The sequence below is a fragment of the Rhinolophus hipposideros genome (genome assembly GCF_964194185.1).
Source record: "Rhinolophus hipposideros genome assembly, chromosome: 23".
Taxonomy (NCBI): Eukaryota; Metazoa; Chordata; class Mammalia; order Chiroptera; family Rhinolophidae; genus Rhinolophus; species Rhinolophus hipposideros.
The window spans coordinates 44155982-44178884 of NC_138069.1; the positions used below are offsets into that span (position 1 = coordinate 44155982).

General features: G+C 54.3%; 1 protein-coding gene across 2 annotated transcripts; it reads right to left on the reverse strand.

Moving 5' to 3' along the window:
- Positions 1 to 1129: 1129 nt before the first annotated feature.
- Positions 1130 to 20973, reverse strand: CHST12 (carbohydrate sulfotransferase 12). Of its 2 annotated transcripts, none has more exons than XM_081036043.1 (2): positions 20888 to 20973; positions 1130 to 4392 (listed from the first exon to the last, which is right to left on the reverse strand). In XM_081036043.1, exon 2 carries the CDS (start codon positions 4313 to 4315, stop codon positions 3056 to 3058), a length of 1260 nt encoding a protein of 419 aa, XP_080892169.1. In that variant the 5' UTR covers positions 4316 to 4392; positions 20888 to 20973; the 3' UTR covers positions 1130 to 3055. The 2 variants fall into 2 exon arrangements, with proteins under 2 accessions (XP_080892169.1, XP_080892170.1); XM_081036044.1 differs by lacking the exon at positions 20888 to 20973 and adding an exon at positions 20056 to 20302.
- Positions 20974 to 22903: the final 1930 nt, after the last annotated feature.

Genomic DNA, 22903 nt, shown 5'->3' on the forward strand with positions numbered 1-22903 from the left:
TCCTCTTAAACATTTGGCCTGTTTTGCAGAACGGCACTATGCAGCTTCATGCGGTGACCAAGACCCAGAGTGGCCAGTCCCTGTGGAGGACACCGACCCCCACGCAGCCTTGTTTTCCCAGGACCTTCTCTAAGATCACCTCTGGCCCTGAGTTCATCTTACATGACTCAAGACAAAGGTACCCATGACGTGTGCAGGTTTCCCCACACTGACTCAGCTCAGAAAGCTACCAGGTCAGATATCACCCAGCGATTCCACTCCTGGGTCTGCGCCCAACAGAACCGGAAGCGGGGTCTCAGATACCTGCACCCCACGTCCACAGCAGCGCTGTGCACAGGCGCCAGGAGGCGGGAGCAGCCCGGTGTCCACTGACGGGTGAATGACAGACAAATGCGGTCCAGTCACACAGTGGACGTTACTCGGCCTTACAAGGGAGGACACTGACACCTGCTACAGCGTGGACAGCCCCTGAGGACACTGTGCTGATGAAACCAGCCAGTGACAAAGGACACACTGTGTGATGCCACTGACATGAGGACCTAGGGGTCACATTCACAGAGACAGAGAGGAGGGTGGGGTATGGGTTGGGAGAGGGGGATGGGAAGTTAGGGTTTAATGGGGACAGTGTCAGTTTGGGAAGATGGAAAGTTCAGGAGACGACTGTGGTGACAGCCACACAACATGAATGTGCTTAAAGCCCCTGAACTGGACACTTAAAAATGATTAAAAAGGTAAATTTTGTTATGCGTATTTGACCACAAAAAATACCGGGGGGGGAAAAGTTACTGTGTCAGAAGAAAGGTCTTTGTTATCCTTTCTGGTTTCTTCCTGCTCTGTCTTTCCCCCACGTAGCAGAAACAGCGGTAGGCTCTGTTGGGAGCCTGTCCTACGGACCATCTGAAGAAGCCCCTTTGTGGTCCCTGAGCGGGCCTGGGCCCCAGGAGAACGTAAGGTAAGGAAGGCGCTGTCTCTGCACACCTCAGCCCTGCCCCTCATACCAAAAAGACCAAAGAAAACGGCAGCGCCTCTTCCCTCCAACAGGCCCCGTTCTCCCAGTCACCAGCACCTCCCATCTGTCCTTCACCCCACCCAGCCTATGGACCCTTCTCTGCAGTGTGCTGCGGTCGCCTGCTGACTGGCCCCCAGGCCCCTGCCATCCACACTCTGACACTACACTGCCCCAAAGTACCCAAATTCCTCCATCCAAAAACCTCCACAGCTCCCTGTTGCCTCCAAAGTGAAATCCTAACTCTGGGGCCTGAGGTCGAGGCCACCAGGCTCCACTCTCCACTAGCCCTCCTCTAAGCACATGCGACCCCTCCCCACCCATGGGGAGGAGGGAAGCGCACCAGGCCTGCAATAGACCCGGATTCAAACCCTGCCTCTACCTAGTCTCTGCCACTGGGTGCCCCCCCAACCCCCCGAGAAAAGGACACACGGACATCCTCAGCAATAAACGACGTCTACCGCGTGCTGCTCACATACAGCCTGCACTTTTGCTGGGGTCACGCACCTGCCTGACCGGAAAAGCCTTATCCATCCTCAGGCTGAGCTCAGGTGCCACCTTCCTCAGGAAGCCTGCCTCACCTCTCACTCCTCCGACGCAGACCTTGGAGGCGCTCAGCCCGTTAGCCTGGGATCTCATGTCACACTTAAGGCCACAGAGTCCCCCCGAGGTAGAGCCACCTTGTCGGCTTGGGGACCTACAGCCCAGTGCACAACGTGCCGCAGACAACTGTGTGAACAGGTGTCCTGGCAGACATCCAAAGGGACGATGGCTCTTCAGACAAGTGTTCTGAAACTGGGCTCTGCAAGTCTGAATACCTGCTATGATCGTTTTATAAAAAGAAGGGGGGCTTCAAAAGGAGGCAGGTGGTTTCTAACACTGCAGGGCCCCGAGTGTAAAATGAGCTGCTCACCTCATACCCAGAGGCCACATGCTCAGACAAGACAGCAAGAGCAAGGAGACACGAGCGGAGGCCTCTAAGCCCGCTGCCAGCTCTTCAGGGCCTGGGCGTCGAGGACCCAAGACTACAGATGGGTACATGGGAGGCCCAAATACCACAAAATGACTGCACACTTCTCACCAATTACACGTTCACAGCAAGACCACAAAGGAGTTTGAACCAGGTGTTCAGAAAGAGCCTTCCTGGATTAGCAGATGGCGTTACCAAGCCAGGACCACGATCCCGGAGTCAGGGACGTCCTCCAGGGCGGACGTCATAGGAGCTGCGCCCAACCAGCCAAGCCTGCAATGGAAACCACGTGGAGCCGAGCCTCGCTGGAGGCACAGAATCCTACCCACACCATCCCCGCCACTGCAAGTCCTACGCCCACAAAAAGGAACCGCTGGCCTTGGAATCCTACCTCTGCAACTGTGACCTCCAAGCATGGCTTACCTTTGGCTCCAGCTCAAACATAAACCCTCTGTAACCAGTGTCTCTTTTCTGCTATATCCCCAAACAAAAGAGCACTCGCTTTGGAAGCACCTGTCTGTTACGCTTTAACAAATACAGGTCAGGTCTGATTTCCAACTGGGGTTCCTCCTTTCGGCTGAAGGCGACCACACAACGCCCCTCCCTGAGCTGAGTAACCACCAGCCATTACGTCACACAGAGGCCCGTGCTTTGTGCCTTTCTCGCTCCACCAGAATAACCACAGAACAGGCAGAAGGAGCGGATGTGACATTTACTCCGTTATGTCCTCCTCCCCTTCTCATATTAAATATCTGAAATATATTAATCTTAAAAAACAATATTAACACAGTACTCAATGCATACAGGCAGTGGGGTCAACAATAAGTCTAGACTGCAAAATCGTTGGTAGTTTTAAAAACCGGAGTGTGGGAGGGAGTGGTCCGCGCAGGGTCTCGGCTGCCCGCGAGCCGGGCGTGGTGCCCACGTGCTAAACGCGGAGGGAAAAGAGGCCACAGAAAGTGTATGTGGCAGCGCGGGCGGCGTCCTCGGGAAGGCGGCGGCGGCGCAGCGACCCTGCGGTGCTTTGAAGCGACAGTCCCCGCGCTGCCCGACTGTGTTCGGGGGGATGGCCCGTTCCCCTACGGCCGTGCGTCCCTGAGCAGGTTTTCGGGCTTGGGGTAGCCGAAGAGCGCGAAGTCGGCCTCGTAGAGCTTGTAGAGCTGCCGGCGCCAGGCCAGCGGGATCTGGGCGAACCAGTCCTCCTCCCAGCTGCTGGCGGTCCGGTTCCGGTAGCTCGGGGGGAAGTGCAGCCGCCCGTCCACCTTCAGGAGCCGGAGCAGCTGCGCCGCGTCCTGGTCCAGCGTCTCCAGCTTGCCCACGAAGTCGTAGTCGATCTGGCACGGGTGGCACAGGCGGTGCACCTGCCTCCAGTGCTCGTTGAAGGGCGCCAGCTTCTCGGTGTGCGGGTCCAGCAGGTACTGGACGAAGTGGCTGAAGGACACGCGGAGGCCGGCGCTGAAGGCGTCGCGCACGGACGCGGGCGGCCGCGTGTGGTTGGAGTACCTGCGCAGCATGGGCACGGCGAACTTGCGGTAGAACTCCTCGTTCTCCAGCTCGAACTTGCTGCGGAAGGCCGAGATGAGGCGCACGAACGGGTCGCGCACGAACAGGAACTTGGTGTACTTCTGCAGCTTGACCTTCATGAGGTGGCGCGAGAAGCGGCCGTAGCGCCGCCAGAACTTGTTGAAGGTCAGGTGCGCGCTGGAGTTGTGCACGAACTCGCGCGGGATGTCCAGCGGGTCGCGGTAGGGCGCGCCGCGGTCCAGCAGGCTCCCGCTCAGCACGATCATCACGCGCTTCCAGTTGGTGCAGGCCACCTTGGGCACGTAGCAGTAGATGACGCCGTGCCGGTCGTCCACGATGAGGTGGTTCAGCTCGTAGTTGGGGATGTCGTCGAAGGAGCGCTCCTTGCTGGGGAACACGAAGCTGGCGTTGGCGCACAGCTCCCGCAGCACGCCCCTGCGCGCAGCCTGCCGCCCCGCGGGGTCCGTGCTCTGCGGCGCGGCGCGCGGGGACCAGTCGTAGCCCCGCACGCTCTCCTCCAGGCCGCCGAGCGCGGGCGGCGGGGGCGCCTCCGTCCGCCTCCCGGACCCGGACCCGGGGCCGGCGCCCAGCAGCTGCCCCCACACGTCGCCCACGTCCACGTCCGCGTCCGCCGCCAGCCCCCGCTCCGGGCCTCGCGCGGGGGTGGGGAGGGGCCCCAGGGGGTGCGGCCTGGAGAAGGACGTGTGCAGGTAGAAGTAGGCGGTGCCCACGTTGTCCCAATACACGATGATGACGAGGATCATGAGCACGGAGCCCAGCACCAGCCACAGGCCGAAGAGCCGCGTCTGGGTCATTGTCCCCCGTGGGCGGGCCCTGTCGCCTGGATCCTGTCACTTCAGCTTCATGTAGAGGCTGGACACTGCTCAGCAACCTGCAAAGGCAAGAACAACAGCCAGGTTAAAAGATGAGAGCGCGGAAAGGCCGTCTCTCGCCGTCTCGGATTCTGATGGACCGCGACGGGCGCCCACATCCTCCTTCCAGTGGCCGGTCGTCTCCCGGCCCCGCCAGTCTCCACAGGCTGAATCCGCTTGGCCTGCCCCATCAGGACCGGTAGCTTCTCCTTGTACTGACTAATGCTGCTTACAAGGCCCAAAAGGCCGCGTGTGACCGACAAGGTGACTGGAGGTCCCTTATCACTGCACTGAAAAGAGGGGGAGGCCTGACAGACCCCTCACTGGGCGGCAATGCAGAACCCTGCAAAGAGGGCCCCCCGCCCAGGATGAGAGGACAGGAGCACGAAACAAAAACAAAGGTTCAAGCTTCATACAAACTACGTACAGGTTAGAAAAATGTTAAAGACGCCCCATTCCTGCAAAAGAAAACTCTTTTGCCTTCAACACTTAATCCACTGTCCCTGCCCCTCTATCCGGAAAGGGCAGAGCACACACGGGCTTAGCAGGGGCCTGAAGCCCAGGTCAGTGGGGCCGGGGTGCAGTCCACCCGCCAGGCTGCTGCACGTGGGCCCACCTGAGAGCCTTCCCAGTTCTAGGAGCACATCAGTCGTCCCTGAGGATGAGCCAGAGGGCAGCACATCCACGACGGGGGAAAGGCGGCTTGATCTTCAAAAACAAAAGGAGGGAGAGCGAAGCGGGGACCGGTGCCAAGTGATGGCCGTGAACCTCAGCGGGTGTGCACGCCCAGTCTACAGGCAGGGTCGACCAGCGGGCCCAGCCGGCGCAGGGGGGCAAAGCTTGTGCGTGGAGAAGTGCAGGCAGACCACGGTGGATCTGTAGCTGCTTTACAACTTCCATGAAAGGCTGTTGTCGACCAGCAGTCAATATCAATGCCAAAAAGCCAGAGGACTGCAGCCTTAGCCCAGTCATGCTCAACAGGTGTTCTGAGCACCAGCTGTGTCCCAGGTACTAGGGATATGCCGGGAAGAAGACAGTGACCACTGCTTGGCTGAAGAATACTAATTAAGTTGTAGGTAACCCCGGTTGGGATGCTGGCTGAGAGATTAGACGACAGGCACCACTGCAATGCCTTACCTGGTTCCAGTCCTGGCTCCAGTCAGATGGAGCGGCCCCATTGCTCCGGGATCCGCCCTCTCACAACTGAAAAAACTACAGACATAATGCAATCCACAAGCACAGGAAGACTGAAAGGAGGAGAGAGTCTAGGAACCTGGGGACTTCACGGGAGGCCAAGAGTGAGTTTGCGGGGTTCCTTCTTGTCTCCCATGCGTCCTGCACAGCCAACAGCACAGCAAAAAAAAGCCCGCTCCCAAGAAGAGTCCAGCCTAGGGTGGGAAGGGGTGGCCATGTGCTTGGCCAGGGAGGTCTGCCCTGCCACTGGCTCCCGGGAGGGCTCTCTGGGCCCTTGGAATGTCCTGCCTGAGAGGAGTGTCTCTGTTGATCTGGGATTTAGATCAACAGAGCACACAGTCTAACTATGGGATTTAGGGTGGGGGCTTTAGGTCACACAGTGTCTGGAGGCTGGAGACTAAGGTTAGCCACATGAGGGGTGGGGTCAACACATCTATGTGATGAAACTCCAATGAAGACTCTGGACACTGAAGCTTGGAGGACTTCCCTGGTTGACAATACTCACCATGTATTGTCACACGTGGACGCTGGGAGGAGTCAGCACTGTCCACACCTCCTCGGGGAGGGGATACCTGCAAGCTCCACGGGAACCACCTTGGACCCTGTCTCACGAGGCTCTGCCTTTGGCTGATCGTAATCTGAATCCTTTGCTGTCATAAACATAGCTGAGTATGACAGCTCAGTGAACTCTGAATCCATTGAGCAAATGGTCCAACATGAGGGTGGTCTTGGAGACACCCCCCCTCCCCCACACACTTTCTGTTGGCGTCAGAAGTGAGAGAGGTCTTGGGAACTGTTCCTAACTTCACGGTGACCTAACAACAGAAACATCTTCTTGGCAACACCCATTCTACTTAAGCCAACAGCAGCGGAAAATCACCCACACCCAGTTTCAGCAGGGCTGAGCGGAGCTAATGTTCTACCCTCCACATGCCCCACAGACACAAGCAGCACACTCCTGTCCCATCGGGCACCAGGTACCGTTGGTAGGGCAGAGCAGGCATGTGGGCTTCACTCCTGTCCCCCATCGGGCACCAGGTATCGTTGGCAGGCAGAGCAGGCATGTGGGCTTCCTCCCCGCGCCTGGCAGACACTCCGCCCCAATGAGAGGTACCCCTAGAACCGAGCGGGGAGCTGACCTCCCACTCCAGCCCATGGGCGCAGGTGGTGGGTGCTCTGCTTCCCCTGCCAGGGCGAACTCAGTGGGGTCTAGTGGGGAGCTGAACCTGCACCCCAAACCCACCCAGTATCACTGGCGTGGACTGTGTGGTAGGAGGTGGGGTTAGTTGATGTTCCACTTCCTGCCCGCCCCCAGGATGGAAAACATTAGCCCAGCAAATAGTTATCAAAAGAGGTCACCTGCTGGGTTGAAGTGCCCACAGCGCCTGTGAGATCCGCTAGCCAGGGTGGGACTCAGTTAGCAGTGTCTTCTGCCAGGCCCTTTGCCCCACACAGTCCAATCCCCAAGCCACCAGCTCGATATCTGACCCACCCTGCCACCGAGACTGGAATCTGGATTCAGAAACACGAACAACAGGTGGGTAAGATGGGCTGAAAACAAGAGCTTGACATTGAAATGGGGATAATTGTTAAGCTGTCCACGTAGGTCAAAAAGAATCACCTGTACGGGACAGAGAGAAGCTTCAGAGTTGGATACAAAGCAAGAAGGGATGAGGTGAACCAACGAAGCAGATGTGGTGCCTTTTCCCATTACCACCTGGGCGGGGGTCACTCTGCATGGTCAGCCACGTGCTGGTGACACACAGCTTTGCCTGGACTCTACATTGTCGCATCCCACGCGACGGGAGTTGTGGGGAGCGAGGAGGGCGGCGCAGGGTTAAGAAAAGACAGTAGCCATAAATAGAGTTTAAGCAGACCAAGGGACCCCCAGTCTCAAGGACTGGACGTGCTGCGGGGCCTAGCATCAGCTTTTCTTAGTTAGGTGGGGAAGTAAAGGAGATAAAGCTTGTCAATCTCAAGATCTGTGGATTCTATGCACCATAACAGGAAACTGATTCAAGCCAATCACCCTTGCCTGCAGGCATCTAGGCGATATGTCTCAGGATGTCTGTACTTCCCCAAGGGACAAAACATATGCATATGAACAGATGGAGAGCACATCACTGAATCTCTTCCCTTGCAGGTTTTGGGAAGGAATGCGGCCAGAGGCTGAGGCCCGAGGCTTTCCTTAGCCTGAGGAAGGTGGGGGGCTGTGCCCACCTCTATGAACCGGTGGGTTCTCCTGTTGGTCCCCACTGGGCTCCGCCTGTCTTAGGTTGCTTTCCACGTAGAAAGCCGTACCCATCAATGGCTGACCAGCCATCTTTCTGGGACCAAACAGGGAGACCTAAGGTACAAACACAAAGGTGAAGCAAAGCCCCTGAAAGGACCGTCGCACAGACTCTCCTTTCTTTGGGGGCAGGTACGAGGGGACAGACGGGTAGGCTGCTGCGGGGGCACACTGCATCACACACTACATACTGGTCCTGTGTTAGAAAGGTAATGACTGCGTTACAGAAACCATGAAATGCCCTGGTGAAATACCCTGCTTGTCTCTTCTTACGCAACTGCTGCGGGCAGTTTTGCTGGTTCCCTTTGAGTGTGTGCGTCGTGGGTGTGAGCGGAACAAGAACAAGGAACATGGCACCACTTTTAATGCCCCTTTAATGGCTATAATCACACAATTTTACAGCTTATTTTTCAACTTAGGTCATAAGTACCCACGTCATTGACATTTTCGATGTGTTAGAGAACAGTTTCTTGAGGTGAAAGTGAAACTATTTTTTTAAAGAGGAAAAAGTAACTTAAAATGTCAGACGGTTTGAGAGATGGGTTTCCAATTTTAAGATCAAGACTACCGATGACATTTTGGTATCTTTCATCTGACCATCCATATCATATGTTCCCATCCAAACATTGCCCAAAATCATGGATTATTATCAAAAACTCTGGTCCTTATGTCTAGTGGTACTTTGAATCATTTGTGCCGTAGTATTGCAGCCCTGTCAAGAGAATTTTATGGAAAATTGGGATAGTCTCCATAACCACAGCTCAATAAATAAAGCATATAAGCAACCTGCCGTAATCTTTTTGAAAAAAAAAAAAAAAAAAAGACTACCGAGCAGTGTGACGATGGCGTGAGTTACCGCGTCACCTCCGAGGACACGGGCGTGTGCCACAGGCCGAGGACGTGCGGTCACCCACGCGGTTAGAAAGGCTAAGAACAGACGAGTGAGTGAGCGGCCTGACAACCCAGCCAAGGAGGAGATATGCACACGGACAAACGCCAGCACCCACAGCCTTTCCTAAAGACTCCCGCCCTCTTTACTAACAGTCCACTAAGACTTAGTTGAATTGTAAGGAAAAGACGTGGTCAAATACTTTGAGGACAATCCCAATATGTATATCAATAATACCTTCTCGGTAGCAGCTGCCATTTAACAAGCTCCTAGTGTGTACCATGCGTAAGATGAGCATTTTACACAGCTACGCTACTTCTTCATGCCCTTGCACACACCCTCGAGGACAGCTCAGGAAACTGAGGCTCAGACATGTCCAGTCGACATGTGAATTCAAGTCTGACTTCCCACACACTCCCGCAGCCTTCTGTTACAAGCGCTCCCTCTTCTAAACAGCGTTATTGAGGCATAACACTGACACAACAAGCTGCCCTGATTTAAAATGGACAATTTGCTGAGGGTGACGTTGGATGCACCGGGCCACCGTCACCACAATCACAGAGAACCCTCCATCACCTTCCAAACTCACTCGTGCCTCTGCGAACCCTTCTCCCCCCCGCTCCTGTCCCTTCCAGCAATGCGGATCATTTGCTGTCATTCTAAATGAGTGCAGGTTTCTTACTCAGACTTCCATCTGGTCAACAGAAGCATCTGGAAAGATGGTGCCTCCTTGGAAGTTCAGACAATCACGTTTGTGTCGATCACAAACAGGCAAGGCTTTCCTGGCTCCTGTGACCCAAAGGACTTAGAGGCACTGGTCCTCGAGGCACGCAGCAGCTAACAGGTTCCCTCAGCGCTGAAGCCAGCGGGAACCAGCCCTTCCGCCCTGCGCCCGACGGGGCAGAACAGACTCGCTGCACGTTTTTGCAACTGTCCCCAGCGTCTCAAGTTCAAAGAAAGCGTCTTCTTTCAACAAGACGGTTTAACTCCATTAAAGTTGCTCTAATGTTTTCCTTATTTGGTGTATTAGCACTAAACGTTATAATCTTTTGGTCTTTAATACAGTTAACGCCTAAGGTTTTGTTCTTAATTGGTGACCTACTTAATATGACTGGGCATGCCCAAGCGCTCAGGTGTGGAAGCGGGGGCCCACGTTCAGGTCCCACCATCACTCCCTTGCCCAGGGCCAGCAACAGGTCACGCGCTGCAATCCTGCAGCTCTTTCCTCATCAGCGCAGTGGTTTTTAAAACAGCGATTAAATTAACTAATTTATAATGAGACTCATAACTTACATCATGTAGACTAGAGCACACAGCGTGAATGGTGTAGCGTGAATGTGTGCAGTTTCACGGGAAATTACCAGGGTATAAACTGGTCATGTGGTGAGCATAGACTCCACACAGTGGGGAGAGGGCCCAGCTCCAAGAGTGTCAGTAAATACCCCTGGATAGTGGGCATTTGGTGGACTTACTTCTTTATATATTTGTTTCCTTTATTTAAATTTGTTTTATTTACATGAAGCATTTATTATTTCTTACTATCAGAAAAATAATTTCCTTTTAAAGAAGATACACAACAATAAAATATTAAGGCATCAACAACAAAATTTGACAAATTGGACTTCACGCAAATAAAATTTTTTTTGTGCATCAAAAGACGCTATCAACACTGTCCAAAGGCTCCCACAGAATGGGAGAAAATGTTTGCAAATCACACATCTAATAAGGGATTACTATCCAGAACACAGAGAGAACTCACAATACTCAACAAGAAAAAAAAATTCACCGAATTCAGGAACAGACATTTCTCCAGAGGAGATACACAAATGGCCGGCCAACAAGCACATGAAAAGATGGTCACGCACCATGACTGATCTCTAGGGAAATGCAAATCAGAACTGCAGGGAGATACCACAGCAACTATCACGATGATTCCTATATGTGTATAAAAAAAGAAAAGAACGAGGACTGGCGCGGACGTGGAGAATCCGGGCCCCTTGTGTACTGTCAACAGGGTGTGAAATGGCGGCTGCTGTGGGAAGCAGTATGGAGGGTCCTCAAATAACTAAACATGCAATCACCCTGTGACCCAGCAATTCCACTTCTGAGTCTATGCCCCACAGAAAGAACAGAAAGCGGTGTCTCAAAGAGACACCTGCACCCCATGTTCACAGCAGTGCTGTTCACAATCGCCAAAACGTGGAAGCCACCCAAGTGTCCCCTGAAGAATAAACAAACAAAATGGGCAGGTACATACAATGGAGTATCATTCAACCTTAACAAGGAAGGAAATTCTGACACGGTACAACATGGATGGACCCTGAGGACGTCGTGCTGAGTGAAACAAGCCAGACACAAAGGGCATATCCTGTGTGGTCCCACTCAGAGGAGGTCCCTGGAGTGAAATGCACAGAAACAGGAAGTAGGTGGGGGCACAGGGGCGGGGAGGGGTGGGGTTAGGTTCACTGCGGACACAGTGTCAGTTGAGGAAGATGCAAACGTTCTTAGATGGTCAGAGGTGAGGGCTACACAACAGTGTGAGTGCACCCAACGCCACTGTCTGGACGTTTTCATACGGTTAAAATGGTATGTTTTGTGTTATGTGTTTTTACAGTAAAAAAAAAAATTGGGGAGAAAATGAACTGGCGCGGTAACAGGGGATGTGGAGGAATCCCCTACAGGTGCTGAACAAAAGCCAAATGCAGGTCAGTGGGTTTAAAAACTAAAGGCCTTGCTATGGTAGAGACCGTAACAGAGGCTACCCGGGGGGCTGCTGCTGAAGCCACCACTCACCTCACAACTGGGAGCGAAAGCTCCACAGGCTGATGCCCTGCAGAGATGACACAAACGCTAAAGTTCTAAAAGCGCGTGCCGGGCTGGGGGTGGGAGTGCATGAAAACAGGACAGGTGTCCCCCCCAGAGGGCCCGAGGCCCCGACTCTGGTTACTCACTGTCCCAGAAGCCTGGCCTCCCTCTGGAGATCCTGCCACGGGCCCCCCACGCATCGGTGCAGCCCTCCCAGGACTTTCCAAATCAAGGTGGCAGCACCTAAGCACTGAGCTGAGGCAGCACTGGCGTGAGGCTGAGGCCATGTTCAGTTTTAACATCAGAGCACAAGGGCGGTCCCTTGTGTTGTCATTTCTAACCTCAAACACACCGCAGAAACAGCAGTTGTGGAAACAAGAGGCTGAGTGTATTCAACGCCTGTGAGAGCAGTCCTTTGAAAGGGAAGGACTGGCTACTTGAAAACATGCGTGGATCCTAAGTTCAGTGTCTCAGAACTGCAAAGAGGAGAAAGGAGAGGATGACGGCCAGACAGCACAGCTAACATGGCTTCCTGTGCAGAGGGAATGCTGTGGGCAGCACTTCACTGCCTTAGGGTGGGGGAAGCCAGGTGAGAAGACACAGGTGAGAACTGAAGCCACGCCCCTGACTGCCGTAAGTTGCATGATTTGCAGGCATAAATCTCCCACTACTTCAAAGGCAGTCGACAAGAAGCCCTGCACATTTGGAGAAGCAGAGCCAGAGGTTTCACAGAAGAAATGGTTTACCTTCGGCCTGGCACACCAGGACTGCCAGAGCCTCATCCACAAGCTGCCTCTTTGGGGGCTAGTTTCCTACCAGGGTTTTGTCAAATGCCCTCATAGATGCCACTGACAAAAGAATTAGGTTCCGTTTGAACCAGAATGCCGTGGCTCGCAAGGTGGGGCTGTCACCCCTCTCTGTACGCACACAACACGGCAGGGTGTGAGGTGGAGCAGATTTGGCAGCCCCAGGAAGCAAGCGCCCCACGCTGGCTGCCCACATGAGGCCGCCGGTCTGGAGAAGCCTGCCCACCAACAGAGGGAAAAAATCAGGGGGATGATTGGGTGGCCTGCGGCAGCCAGCTGGGGGCTGAGCCCCGACATTCAGGTGTGTCGTCCCGATCTGGAAGAGGGCCACATGGCCAGACCGAAAATAAGACCTGCACAGGGCGTTTTCCACACTTTTATAGCAGAACTGACAGCCATCGTAGAAGAGGTCAAGTGCTAGGTGCTGGTTAACATGATGTGTGAACTTGTCTGAGTCACAGGCTGCCCAGACAGCTGGTCACACGTTATCCTACGTTTGTATGGCAATGCAAGAGAGCCGAACGGCCAACACAAGTCTGAAGGAGGAGGACAACGTGGGAGGACGGGTGCCACGACTTCAGAACTCGCCAGAGCTACAGGAGTCGGGACAGCAAGTCAGGCGCTGGCGGCAGAGGAGACAGCAGATCAAAGGGACGGGGCCCAGAGCCCAGAGACAGACCCACTAACTACAGGCTCTTTGACAAAGGAGCACGGGCGACACCCTGCAGCAGAGATGATCTCCTCAGCAAATGGTGCTGGACGACTGGACATCCACGTGCTAAAGGATGAGTCCAGACAGACCTTACTCCCTTCACAGAAATTAACTCAGAATGGATCCTAGCCCCAGGTGTAAAATGCAAAACCAGAGGGTCACATAGGAGAAAACCTACATGGCCTCGGCTGTGGTGATGCCTTTTAGACACAACACCAAAGACAGGCTCCATGAAGGGAACTGTCCGCACCAACGAGACCTGCACGAGAGTGTTCACTGCAGCTTCCTCAGAACAGCTTCGACCTGCAAACACCCAGAGGCGTGGCAGCAAGGGAGCGGATTAACAAGCGGGGTGCACTCATGCAGCGGAAGGCCGCTCGGCGGCAAGAGAGCGCACGCTCCTCGGATCAGTACACGCCACAACGTGGCTGAATTGCCCAGGGATCACGCCGAGCAGAAGACTCAGACGCAGAAGAGAACACACCACGTGATTCCTCTGATAGGAAGTTTTAAAAAGGCAAAAATAGAGGCAGGACTCACAGACTGCAAGGGCCAGAAGGAAACGAGGGGTGGGAAGGTTCCAGTATACGGACTGCAGTGCTAGTTACACGGGGGCACATTTCTCTGTATTCATTGAGCTGCGCACTTAAAATGTGTGCCTTTTACGGTGTACAAATCATATATCAACACATTTGATTTCAAGGGAAAAAAACGTCAGCAGTCTTACTGAGTCTATCTCTAGAAGGTAAAATTTTCTCTTCAACACGAAGCCATGAACTAGCTCTCACCATTTCCGCAACACAGAACAAAAACACCAGCCCCGCAGGCTTACACAGGCATTTAGAACCCGGGAGGAAGTGGCCAGGAATTCTGAGGCAGCTCCAGTCTCTGCAGAGAGGCCTGGGCCTTCACTCCAAGTCGAGTTTCAATTCCTTATCTACAAAACCAGAAACATTGAGGCCAGAGCTCTCAGGAGTATGAGAACGAAAGGGGCTAACGCTGTAAAATGAGAACCCACTTTCTCTACACTATCCTTCCATCAGGCCCTCAGATATTTGTATCATTTAAATACAACATGTGATTTTTAGTATTCTCATGTTTTCAACCAACAGCCGGTTACCATCAGTCAAAGGAGACTGCATGTTTTCAATATACTATATAACAATAGCAACGAAGCTTTCAGAAGTGCTGCTGTAAGGCCTTACACATATTTATTCAGTCCTCACACTAACTGTGATGACACTGGGACAAAACAGCCAGGTAACTTGCCCAAGCCTACACAGCTAACAACTATTCAGGACTGGCATTCGAACCCAGACAACGGGTCTCAGAGCCACCTTCCCAACCACACACGCCAGCAGCCTCCACGTTCGTTAATGCAGAACTGGTTGGTTTTTACTAGACACTTAGATTTTTATCACCTTTATTTCTAAGAGAATGCATGTCTTCTTGTCCAAATAACCAACTTCCGAGCATTAAAACAAGTGACATGAGCTGCATTAAGAAGTCCAAGAATATTTCAAGTTTTATTTATTTATGCTACTGGCAAAAGGACCAGAAACTACAGACTTCTTTTCCAGCTCTGCAAACACTACGTCAGGCAGAGAATTCACTGTGGTTCCCATCACTGTAGTCGACAGAGCTTCGGAAACTTTCTGGTCGTGCTGTGGGCACTTACCCCTGCACCCAGCTCGCCCAGCCTGGCAGGACGCTGTGGTGCTGAACCCCATTGTAGAACAGACTTCCACTTGGTTCCACCAACACTACGGTTTACTGGCGTACAAAATGACTTCACTTGTATTCAGTTAACCCCGCAAACTCAATCCGACAGCGTATCCCAAGAAAAACAAGCAATACATGGTCACATTGATGAGAATGAAAGAGTGATGTACGTCCCAGAAGATGTGAATGGAGATGGAGCCCAAATGTGGCCTTTGAATTACACAACTTCCCCGCAGGGCTGGGCCCACAGCACAGACGGCTGTCCTGTCACACGGGTCCCTCGGGCCCCGTCGTAACCCACACGTAGGTGGGACGCCAGTGCACATATCAGGACCCATATTCCCAACTAGACTTCACGCTCTTAGAAGACCGGGTCAGGTCTATGGAATCTATATTCCTCCCAAGACTCAAATATTTGATGTGTGGGATCTGACTCTCGAATCCAAATGATAACTGACTTCTCAGACTTAAGTCAATTCAAAGAAATTATTTCAAGGGAAAATGGTGGCAATAACCTCACCATGATTCGTCAGGAAGCTGCTTGAGGTTTTAGCTGAGAAGCATACCAGGCTCTACTCTCTCGGCCCCCACTGCCCCACCTCTACCCCAGCCTGGTCTGAGCTTCCTTCAGCCGTCACCTGCATTATCGACGGTGGCTGCCCACCAGGCCACCCAGCTTCGGCTCTCGGGCCCATAAACATTGCCAGCCCGGGAGCCATGGTCACCCTGCAAAGAGGCAGACTGCATCACATCTCTGCTCAAAACTCTCCGCTTAGTGGTCCAAGTGGCTTCCCATCCCCAGTCCTTACCGGGCCTGTGACAAGCCTCTACGACTGGGATCCCGCGCCCTCGTCTCTCCCACTGCCCCTCACTGGCCTCACTCCAGCCACAAGGGCCTTGCCGTTCATCCCCAACCATGCTCCCACCGCCTGGAGCACTCGCACCGGGGAGCCGGCTCAGTCCCAGCTTCCACGGGTCTCTGCTCAAGGCTCACCGCAGCACTGGGGCTTCCCTGTTCCTCCCAGCCCGCCCTCGCCAGCCTCCGTGTCACCTCCAGGACTGCACAGTCACCGAGTGATTTGCTCGTTGTCTGTCCACACTAGAATGCAAACGTTTAGAAGGGAGACAGGGGACTGGTTATCACAGCTGTAGCTTCGAGGCTGAGAACAGTGCCTGGCATACAGTGGGTACCCGACGTGGTGTGCTAACAAAACCCCACAGAAACACAACTGGCCCTGATTTCATAATTCATGGAACTGGGTAACAGGTAAAGAAGGACTCATAATACTATTCTCTCTACTTTTGGAAGTATTTAAAAATCCCTTTATAACAAGTTAAAAGAAAAACAAGCTAAAGAGCCAAATCTGTGACATATGACCTCGGCCAGGACACAGGAAACAGGGAACAATGACAATAATAAAGAGGAAATAAGGACAAGTAAACTCTGACACACAAAGGGGCCGCTGACCGCCCTAGCGGTGCCCAAACAGGCAAGGGGAGGGCCTCTTCTTCCATTAGAGGCAGAAGTTTGGTACGACTCTGTTTTTGTTTCCATCAATGTTACGCATTTGTGTTACAGGATTAACTCGGTCTCGGTCTCAGGAGGGAGTTCGTGACTAACACAGCAGCCTCTTGTCCCTCGGTCCCATTACCCACCTCCATCTCTCTCCCTCCTTCTTTTCAGCTGAATATTCTGGTGTTCCCTCCAAGGGACCTGTAAGTGACAGCCCGACTGTTCAGTTTGGACATCCTCTACTGGCGTCTGGCAGGAGGGGACAGGTAGTCCCCTCTGTCCCCCTGTGGACCCATTACACAGCCACGCCCTCTCATCCCACAGCTTCTCCAGAAGGCATGTCATCGTTTCAACCAGAGCAATGCTCAATGTTTGCAGAAATCGTCATCACCGTGTAAAGCTGTTCACAGCTGAGCCTGGTAGGACTCTGGCGTTATTTTTCGTTTCCCCGCACACGTTTCCCTGTAACTAGTAACTTGGGATTTCATTTGCTTTGCTCTCCATGGACTTATCACCAATCCAGCCCAACTCTGCTGACTACCTGACTTTCCTCTCCAGATGGTCTCGTGCTTCGGGTGCTTGTCAATTTCATCTTCCCCTCCAAATCTCTTCAAGGGGCCTTCTGGCCAGCGGAGGTCACAACATGTCTGGCGTCTATGCCTGGTGCCCTGCTGGCATCCTAGCCTCTCCGTCTCATCCAGTGGTTCTTTTCACCTCTCTTTGGAGGAAAACCCTGTCCTCTCTAGCTGTCTTTCTAGATTCACCATCTCATTTTGGGAGAGCACGCCTGCCAGTCACTTCCTTAAAGGACATCAGAGGCAAATTTTTGGAGCATGTCTGAAAATACCTTTATCTTAGCCTCCTTTGCCTGATTCAAGACTGAAAGTATTCTCCTTCAGAATCCCGAAAGCCATGTTCTCTTGTCTTTCAGCTTCCAGTGTTGCTGCAGACGGGTCTGCAGGCCATTCTGCTTCATCCTGCGATGAGCTGTTGGTGGCTGTTTTTCTTCTTTCTCCAGAAGCTAACGCAATCTTCTCTGTCCCAGCTGAAATTTCACAACAACGTGCCTCGGAGTGGGTGTGTATGTGTCTGTCTTCATCTGAACCCTCCATTATCCAAATTCTGGAACCAGCAGCTTCAGAGGCAATTCCAAGTAAACCCCGTGCTTCCTAAACCCGCACTAGTCACCACCGGAAGGTCGACGCCCCTCTCTATCCTAACTGGCTCCCATCCAAACGGGGACGTGACACAGCAGGAGAGTGGAGGCTACCTGCATTTCATCCTCGCTGCTGGCTGCTCACTGCCCCTTCTACCCAGAAAGTTTGGGTTGTAGGAAGTTATCTTACACCATTTTGCGGAGGATTTCACCCCGTTCTTTCTTACTGAAAACTCCTATTATTCAGCTGTCAACCTCCTGATCTGACCCTTAATTTTCTTCTTTCTCTCATTTTCCATCTTTTCGCTTTTTCATTCACCTTCGTGAGTTCCCCAGCTTTATCTTTCACCCACCAACTGGGTGTTTTATTTCTGCCATCGTGTTTTTCCTATCCAAGAGATTTCGTTCTGGTTCTTTGAATTTTTCGGAGGGCATGCTGTTCTCATGCCAGACACGTGCTATTTTCTCTTATGTCCACACACACACGTGACAGTGGTTTTGTCAGCCTTCCTCCTGCACACCCTCCACTGCCAAGTGTGGGCGACGATCCCCACATCCCAAGCCAGAGGGTTTCTTCACCAGTCTCTGGTGATCTGTTCCTATTTGGGGGGTGGGAGACTAAAAGAACTTGGAAGCTTTGCACCTGGGGAGGGGGTTATCACTTCTGAACTTCAGTAGCAAGTGATCCAGCTGGGCCTCCTGACGGGGACCCCTGACGTCACTATTAGGTCTTTTCTCTTGGGCCAGCTACTCACATTCTGCAAAGGCTCTTCCGTTCTCCTGCGTGGGAAGCTCCACCCTGCGGTGCTCGGTGCTCGTAGAGCAGTGCACACTCTCCCCCATTCAGGTGTGCTGGTGTTTGGGGTTCTCTGAACAGGTACAGAAACTCCCCACCCCTGGGTTAACTGCAGGAAGTATTGAGGTACTTTGTCAGTTATCATTAGGCCTATCTGCTGACAAGTGTTTGGAGAACCACCAACCCTGGGGGGAGCCAGAAACCCACAAAGTAGGTGTGCAACTAATGGATACTTTCTGAAGAGAAAGAGAAACAATTTTAAAAATTGAAACTGAAGATTTTTTTAAATGAATAACTAGCTGCATTTGTTTCAGTAGTCTCAATAACAAGTCTCTTTCCCACGAATGGCACTTCAGCCTTCAGACCTTTCTAAAAGAGAATCACCCACAGCCGTGGTGAATGTGAGGTAACAACAGTAAACTGCATGACCAGTGTCAGCCAACTGACATGCTGCTCTTCTGCCACCTGACCCTTCCACGCCAGTGGTCCCTGGGATTGCGTCCTTGGACTCTCTCTCCAAGAACACATCCCATCCAGGATGGCCCACAAACACCACAAATTCTGCAAGTGTAAAGAAGCGTTTTTGCCCCTCCCCGTGCAATCCTGCTCCAGCATTCCTCACGGCAGCTACCAGCTCTGTCCTTCAGTCACCCCAGCAAGAAATCTTGGTTCCTTTTTCCTCTCCTTTTCCCCCCAACCCACAGAGCGCCACTGACGTTCTCCAGCTTCTTTCCACCCAACACCCCTCTCCACTCTCTTGGCCACTGTCCTGGATCCTCACCCCATACGACTGTGCCCAGTTCGTCTCCATCTCCCCATACCCTGGATCCATCCTTGTTCTCACTAGTGAAACACGGCTCTATTGCATCCCACCCAAATCCTGGACTGCTCCTCGCCAGATGGATAAAAGTCCAAACACCCTAGCACAGCATTCAAGGCCCTTCCCTTCCCAGGCAGAAACCTCTTTCCAGCCTCAGCTTCTGCCCGTCCTCAAACTCCATCCCACAACTAGTACGAGGACTCTCTGCCCCGCGACGTCCATGCACTTGCATGCCTCTGCATGCCTCACTGCCTCCTCCTGAAACATTCTCCCACCCCTCATTCGCTCTGCGATGCCAAATTCCTACATCGTCTCCATCATGGAAAACTTCTCCAACACCAAGAAGCAAATAAACCTGGCTGCTCCCTCTTTCTTCACCAATCACACTGTATTACAGTCAGGTGACCACACCACCAGCAGCTATCCCAACCTGGCTTCTTGCAAATGATTAGACGCTCACTGTTTGCTCAATTGATGAACCAGGCGCACACTGAGTAACAGTGAAGAGTACTGCTGGCCTGAAAATATCAGGCGGGGGGAGGCCAATTAGCTCAGTTGGTTAGAGCTTGGTGCTGATAACACCAAGGTTGCCAGTTTGATCCCTGATCCTGGCATGGGCCACTGTGAGCTGTGCCCTCCTTAAAAAAAAACACCAAAAAAACCCCAAAAGAAAAACAGCCCAAAGTGCAGTAAGCTAATCTGCACGAGGATCACACACCCAGGCAATTGCACGCAGGCCCTTTGGAAACTCACAGCAGTCCCACTACTTACCAATTTCCTAACGTGCTGTTTTCTCTCCGTTCTCGCCCAGGCACCCGCCCGGACTCACAGTCCCAACACCAGATGGTCACAGGGAAGCGCTAAGGTGTGTGTGGCCTGGGGGCAGGTGAGGGCCCTCCGCCTGCACCCACACTGCAGGGGACAGTGCCCCTCGGGAAGCAGCTGCAGCGGCTCTGCTTACAATTCACACTCTCACTCACCCGGTCCGCTGGGTCTCTTATAAAGTAAGTAACTGAATCATCACGGACACACTACGGCGTGTGCGCTCGGTGCCAGGCAGAACCTCGGCTCCAGCCAGCGGTGTGTCAGTGATGTCTTGGTGGCCAGGAGCCCAACTACAAGATCTAAGTTCCACTGTCAGGACCGACACATGGCTTCCTGTCGCCCAGGAGGCAGAGCCGAGCAGAGTCGCTGGAGTGAGCCTCTGCCACCACCCGCCTGTGTCCGCTGGCTCTGCAGGGACCGGTCTGTGGTCAGCAGGGTGCGAAGCCAAGCTGGGGCGACAGGGACATGACCACGGGCCGGGGCTCCCCCGCGAGGAGCTGGCTGGAGGAGCGCGTGCGGGGCGCGTCCTCCCCGCTGGTCCCCAGGCAGGGACTCGTGAACACTGCGGCATCTGTCGCTCAGAACAATGACTGATCCTCCTTCCAGACTTCCGAGCGGCCGAAGGACAGCGCCGGTAAGCGAGCCGGGGACACTCCACCCGCTCCACCCTCAGCAGGGCCGGCGTGACACACAGCGGGCGGGGCCCGGCCCCCGCGGCGGCGAACCGTCCCGACCGTGGGCATCGCGGCGGGCGCCCCCTGCGCCGTCAGGGTCTCCCTCACGCCGGCGAGGACGGGGGCTCAGAGAGGGTGCGAGCCGAGCCAAGGTCACACAGCAGCCGCGCGGGGGCTCGGCCCGGGCCGCGCCAGACCTGGGGGCGGGCTAAGGGAGCAGGGACCCACACGCCCGCCGCGCCGCCACCCCGCGCCGCCACCCCGCGCCGCCACCCCGCGCCCCCACCCCGCGCCCCCACCCCGCGCCCCTCACCTCGCCGCCGCCGCCGCCGCCTCGCGAGCGCGGACCCTCCAGAGGCCGCCCCTCCGCCGGCCCCGCCCCCGCCCCCGGCTCCGGAGCCCGGCCGCCCGGGCCTCTTCTCGCGAGAAGTCGTGGCGGGCGGAGGGGCCACGGAGGCCGAGGGGCGCCGTCCTGCACGCGCCTGCGCCCTCCGCAGCCCAGCCCCGCCCTCCCCAGCCGGTGCCATGTGGCGCCGTATTTACGACCCGAGGTGGGCCCGCCCCCGGCCGCCGGAGCCCCGCCCCCTCGCCACAAGCCAATCCTGTTCCGCGGGCCCTGGCGTTGGCTCCGCCTCCAGCGGGAGCGCCCGCGCGGCGCCGCCGCAGGTCCCGGCCAGCTGAGCCCCGTTTCGGCCGCGCCTCCGTCTCCCGGACCCGCCCGCGAGCGCCGACGGCTTGCTGCCCAGCCGGGGCTCGCTGCGCGACCTCTGCAAGCGGCTGAACCCGTCTGAGGTGGTGTCGGGGTCTGTCGCCTTGCAGGGAGCTGGAGAGCCCAGTTGCCACGGTGCCTGTAAAGCGACTGGCAAGGGGCGCTGGTCGTCGTCGTTCTTAGTATCAGTGGCTTTTTTAAAGTGTGGTCAAATGCACATAAGTCCAAAGTTACCGTCTGAACCACTTGTAAGAGTCCAGCTCAGCAGCATCGAGTGCATTCCCCTTGTGCGTCCACAGAACTCGGTCAGGCGGAGATGGTTTACGCGGCTCCTCCAGTGGGCAGCGGGACGGCCGAGGAGGGAAGGCGGCCTTCCCGGGGGTCAGCGCCCGGTCACGAGGCCTCCTGCCTGCAGGGCCTGGACACCGGAGCGGGGGAGACCAGAAGGCCCCGCCGTCCTGGGGCTGCTATTCTATGCGGGAGGACTAAACCCCACAAGCACCACCTCTCCTTTGCAGTAGATGCCCGTGGGTTAGCTCACTCAGGCCAGCGCCCTCTGCCTGCCCCCAGCTGGCCTCTCAAAGCCCTGGTCTCCTCCCAGGGCCTGCAGCTCCCTAAGCTCCCCGGGACGAGGTTTCTCTCGCAGGCAGGCACCTGGACGGCGGACGGCAAAGCGCAGGAGCACTCAGGGAGATGCCAAAATAGCCAGGCGTCTGTCAAAACTCATAAAACTGGACAAAGGAATAAATGTTGTCATATTTCAATTATACCTCCATTAAAAAGCCTTTCAAAATGTAACTTCCCCCAGCCACAATTTTGCTAAGTACAGGTGAAGTGGGTGAAGTGGGTGCGATGAAGGCACAGACAAATCGTTTCCCCAGCAGACCTGTGTTCAGAGGTGCTCAGCTCGTGTTTCTGCTGGGCCGACTTCCCACACTATCCTCTGAAATGGTGGCCTGTGGCAAGGGTTGTGGGCGAGGGCTGTGGGTGACCATTTGATAAGATCAAAGGGTTCCCTGGTCAAGTAAGAGTAGGACACAAAACAAAATTCTGGTGTGTAATTATAGCCAGACTTCTGGCCCTGTGCCAGGACAAAGCATGTTGTGAACTTTAAAGTTTGTCCACCCGGTCCCCAGCACCAGGGAGGGTTGACAAAGGTTTGTTTGAATGAAACAGGGCTCAGGAGCCAGAAGCTCACCCTGCGAAAGGCTCCGTGGGAATTTGAACAAAGCTCCAAGGCCGTGTGGTGTGGGCCAGGACAGGCTCAGGATGTGGCCCCCGCCTGCAGCAGAGAGGACCTGGGGCTGAGAGAAAGACCGCCACTCTAAGTAAGGGAGCCACTGGGTCATGGGGACAGGTCCCCCTCTGAGGTGATGAAATGTTTTGTAACTAGACAGAGTGGTGTTTGCACAACGTTGTGAATGTGCAACATGCACTGAATTGTTCACTTTAAAATGGTTGATTGTGTCATGTCAATTTCACCTCAATTAAAAAAACCACATTTCTGACATTAGCAACATACCTATGTTTTCACTTACCCTCTCTGAAATAGCTACATAGTACTTCCTTGTTCACAGACCCCTTAGCAGAGGCTCAGAGGAGGTAACCAAGCAGCCAAAG

Bases quoted from the DNA above. Each gene is read 5' to 3' on its own strand.
- CHST12 (XM_081036043.1), bottom strand. From the start codon at position 4,315: ATGACCCAGACGCGGCTCTTCGGCCTGTGGCTGGTGCTGGGCTCCGTG.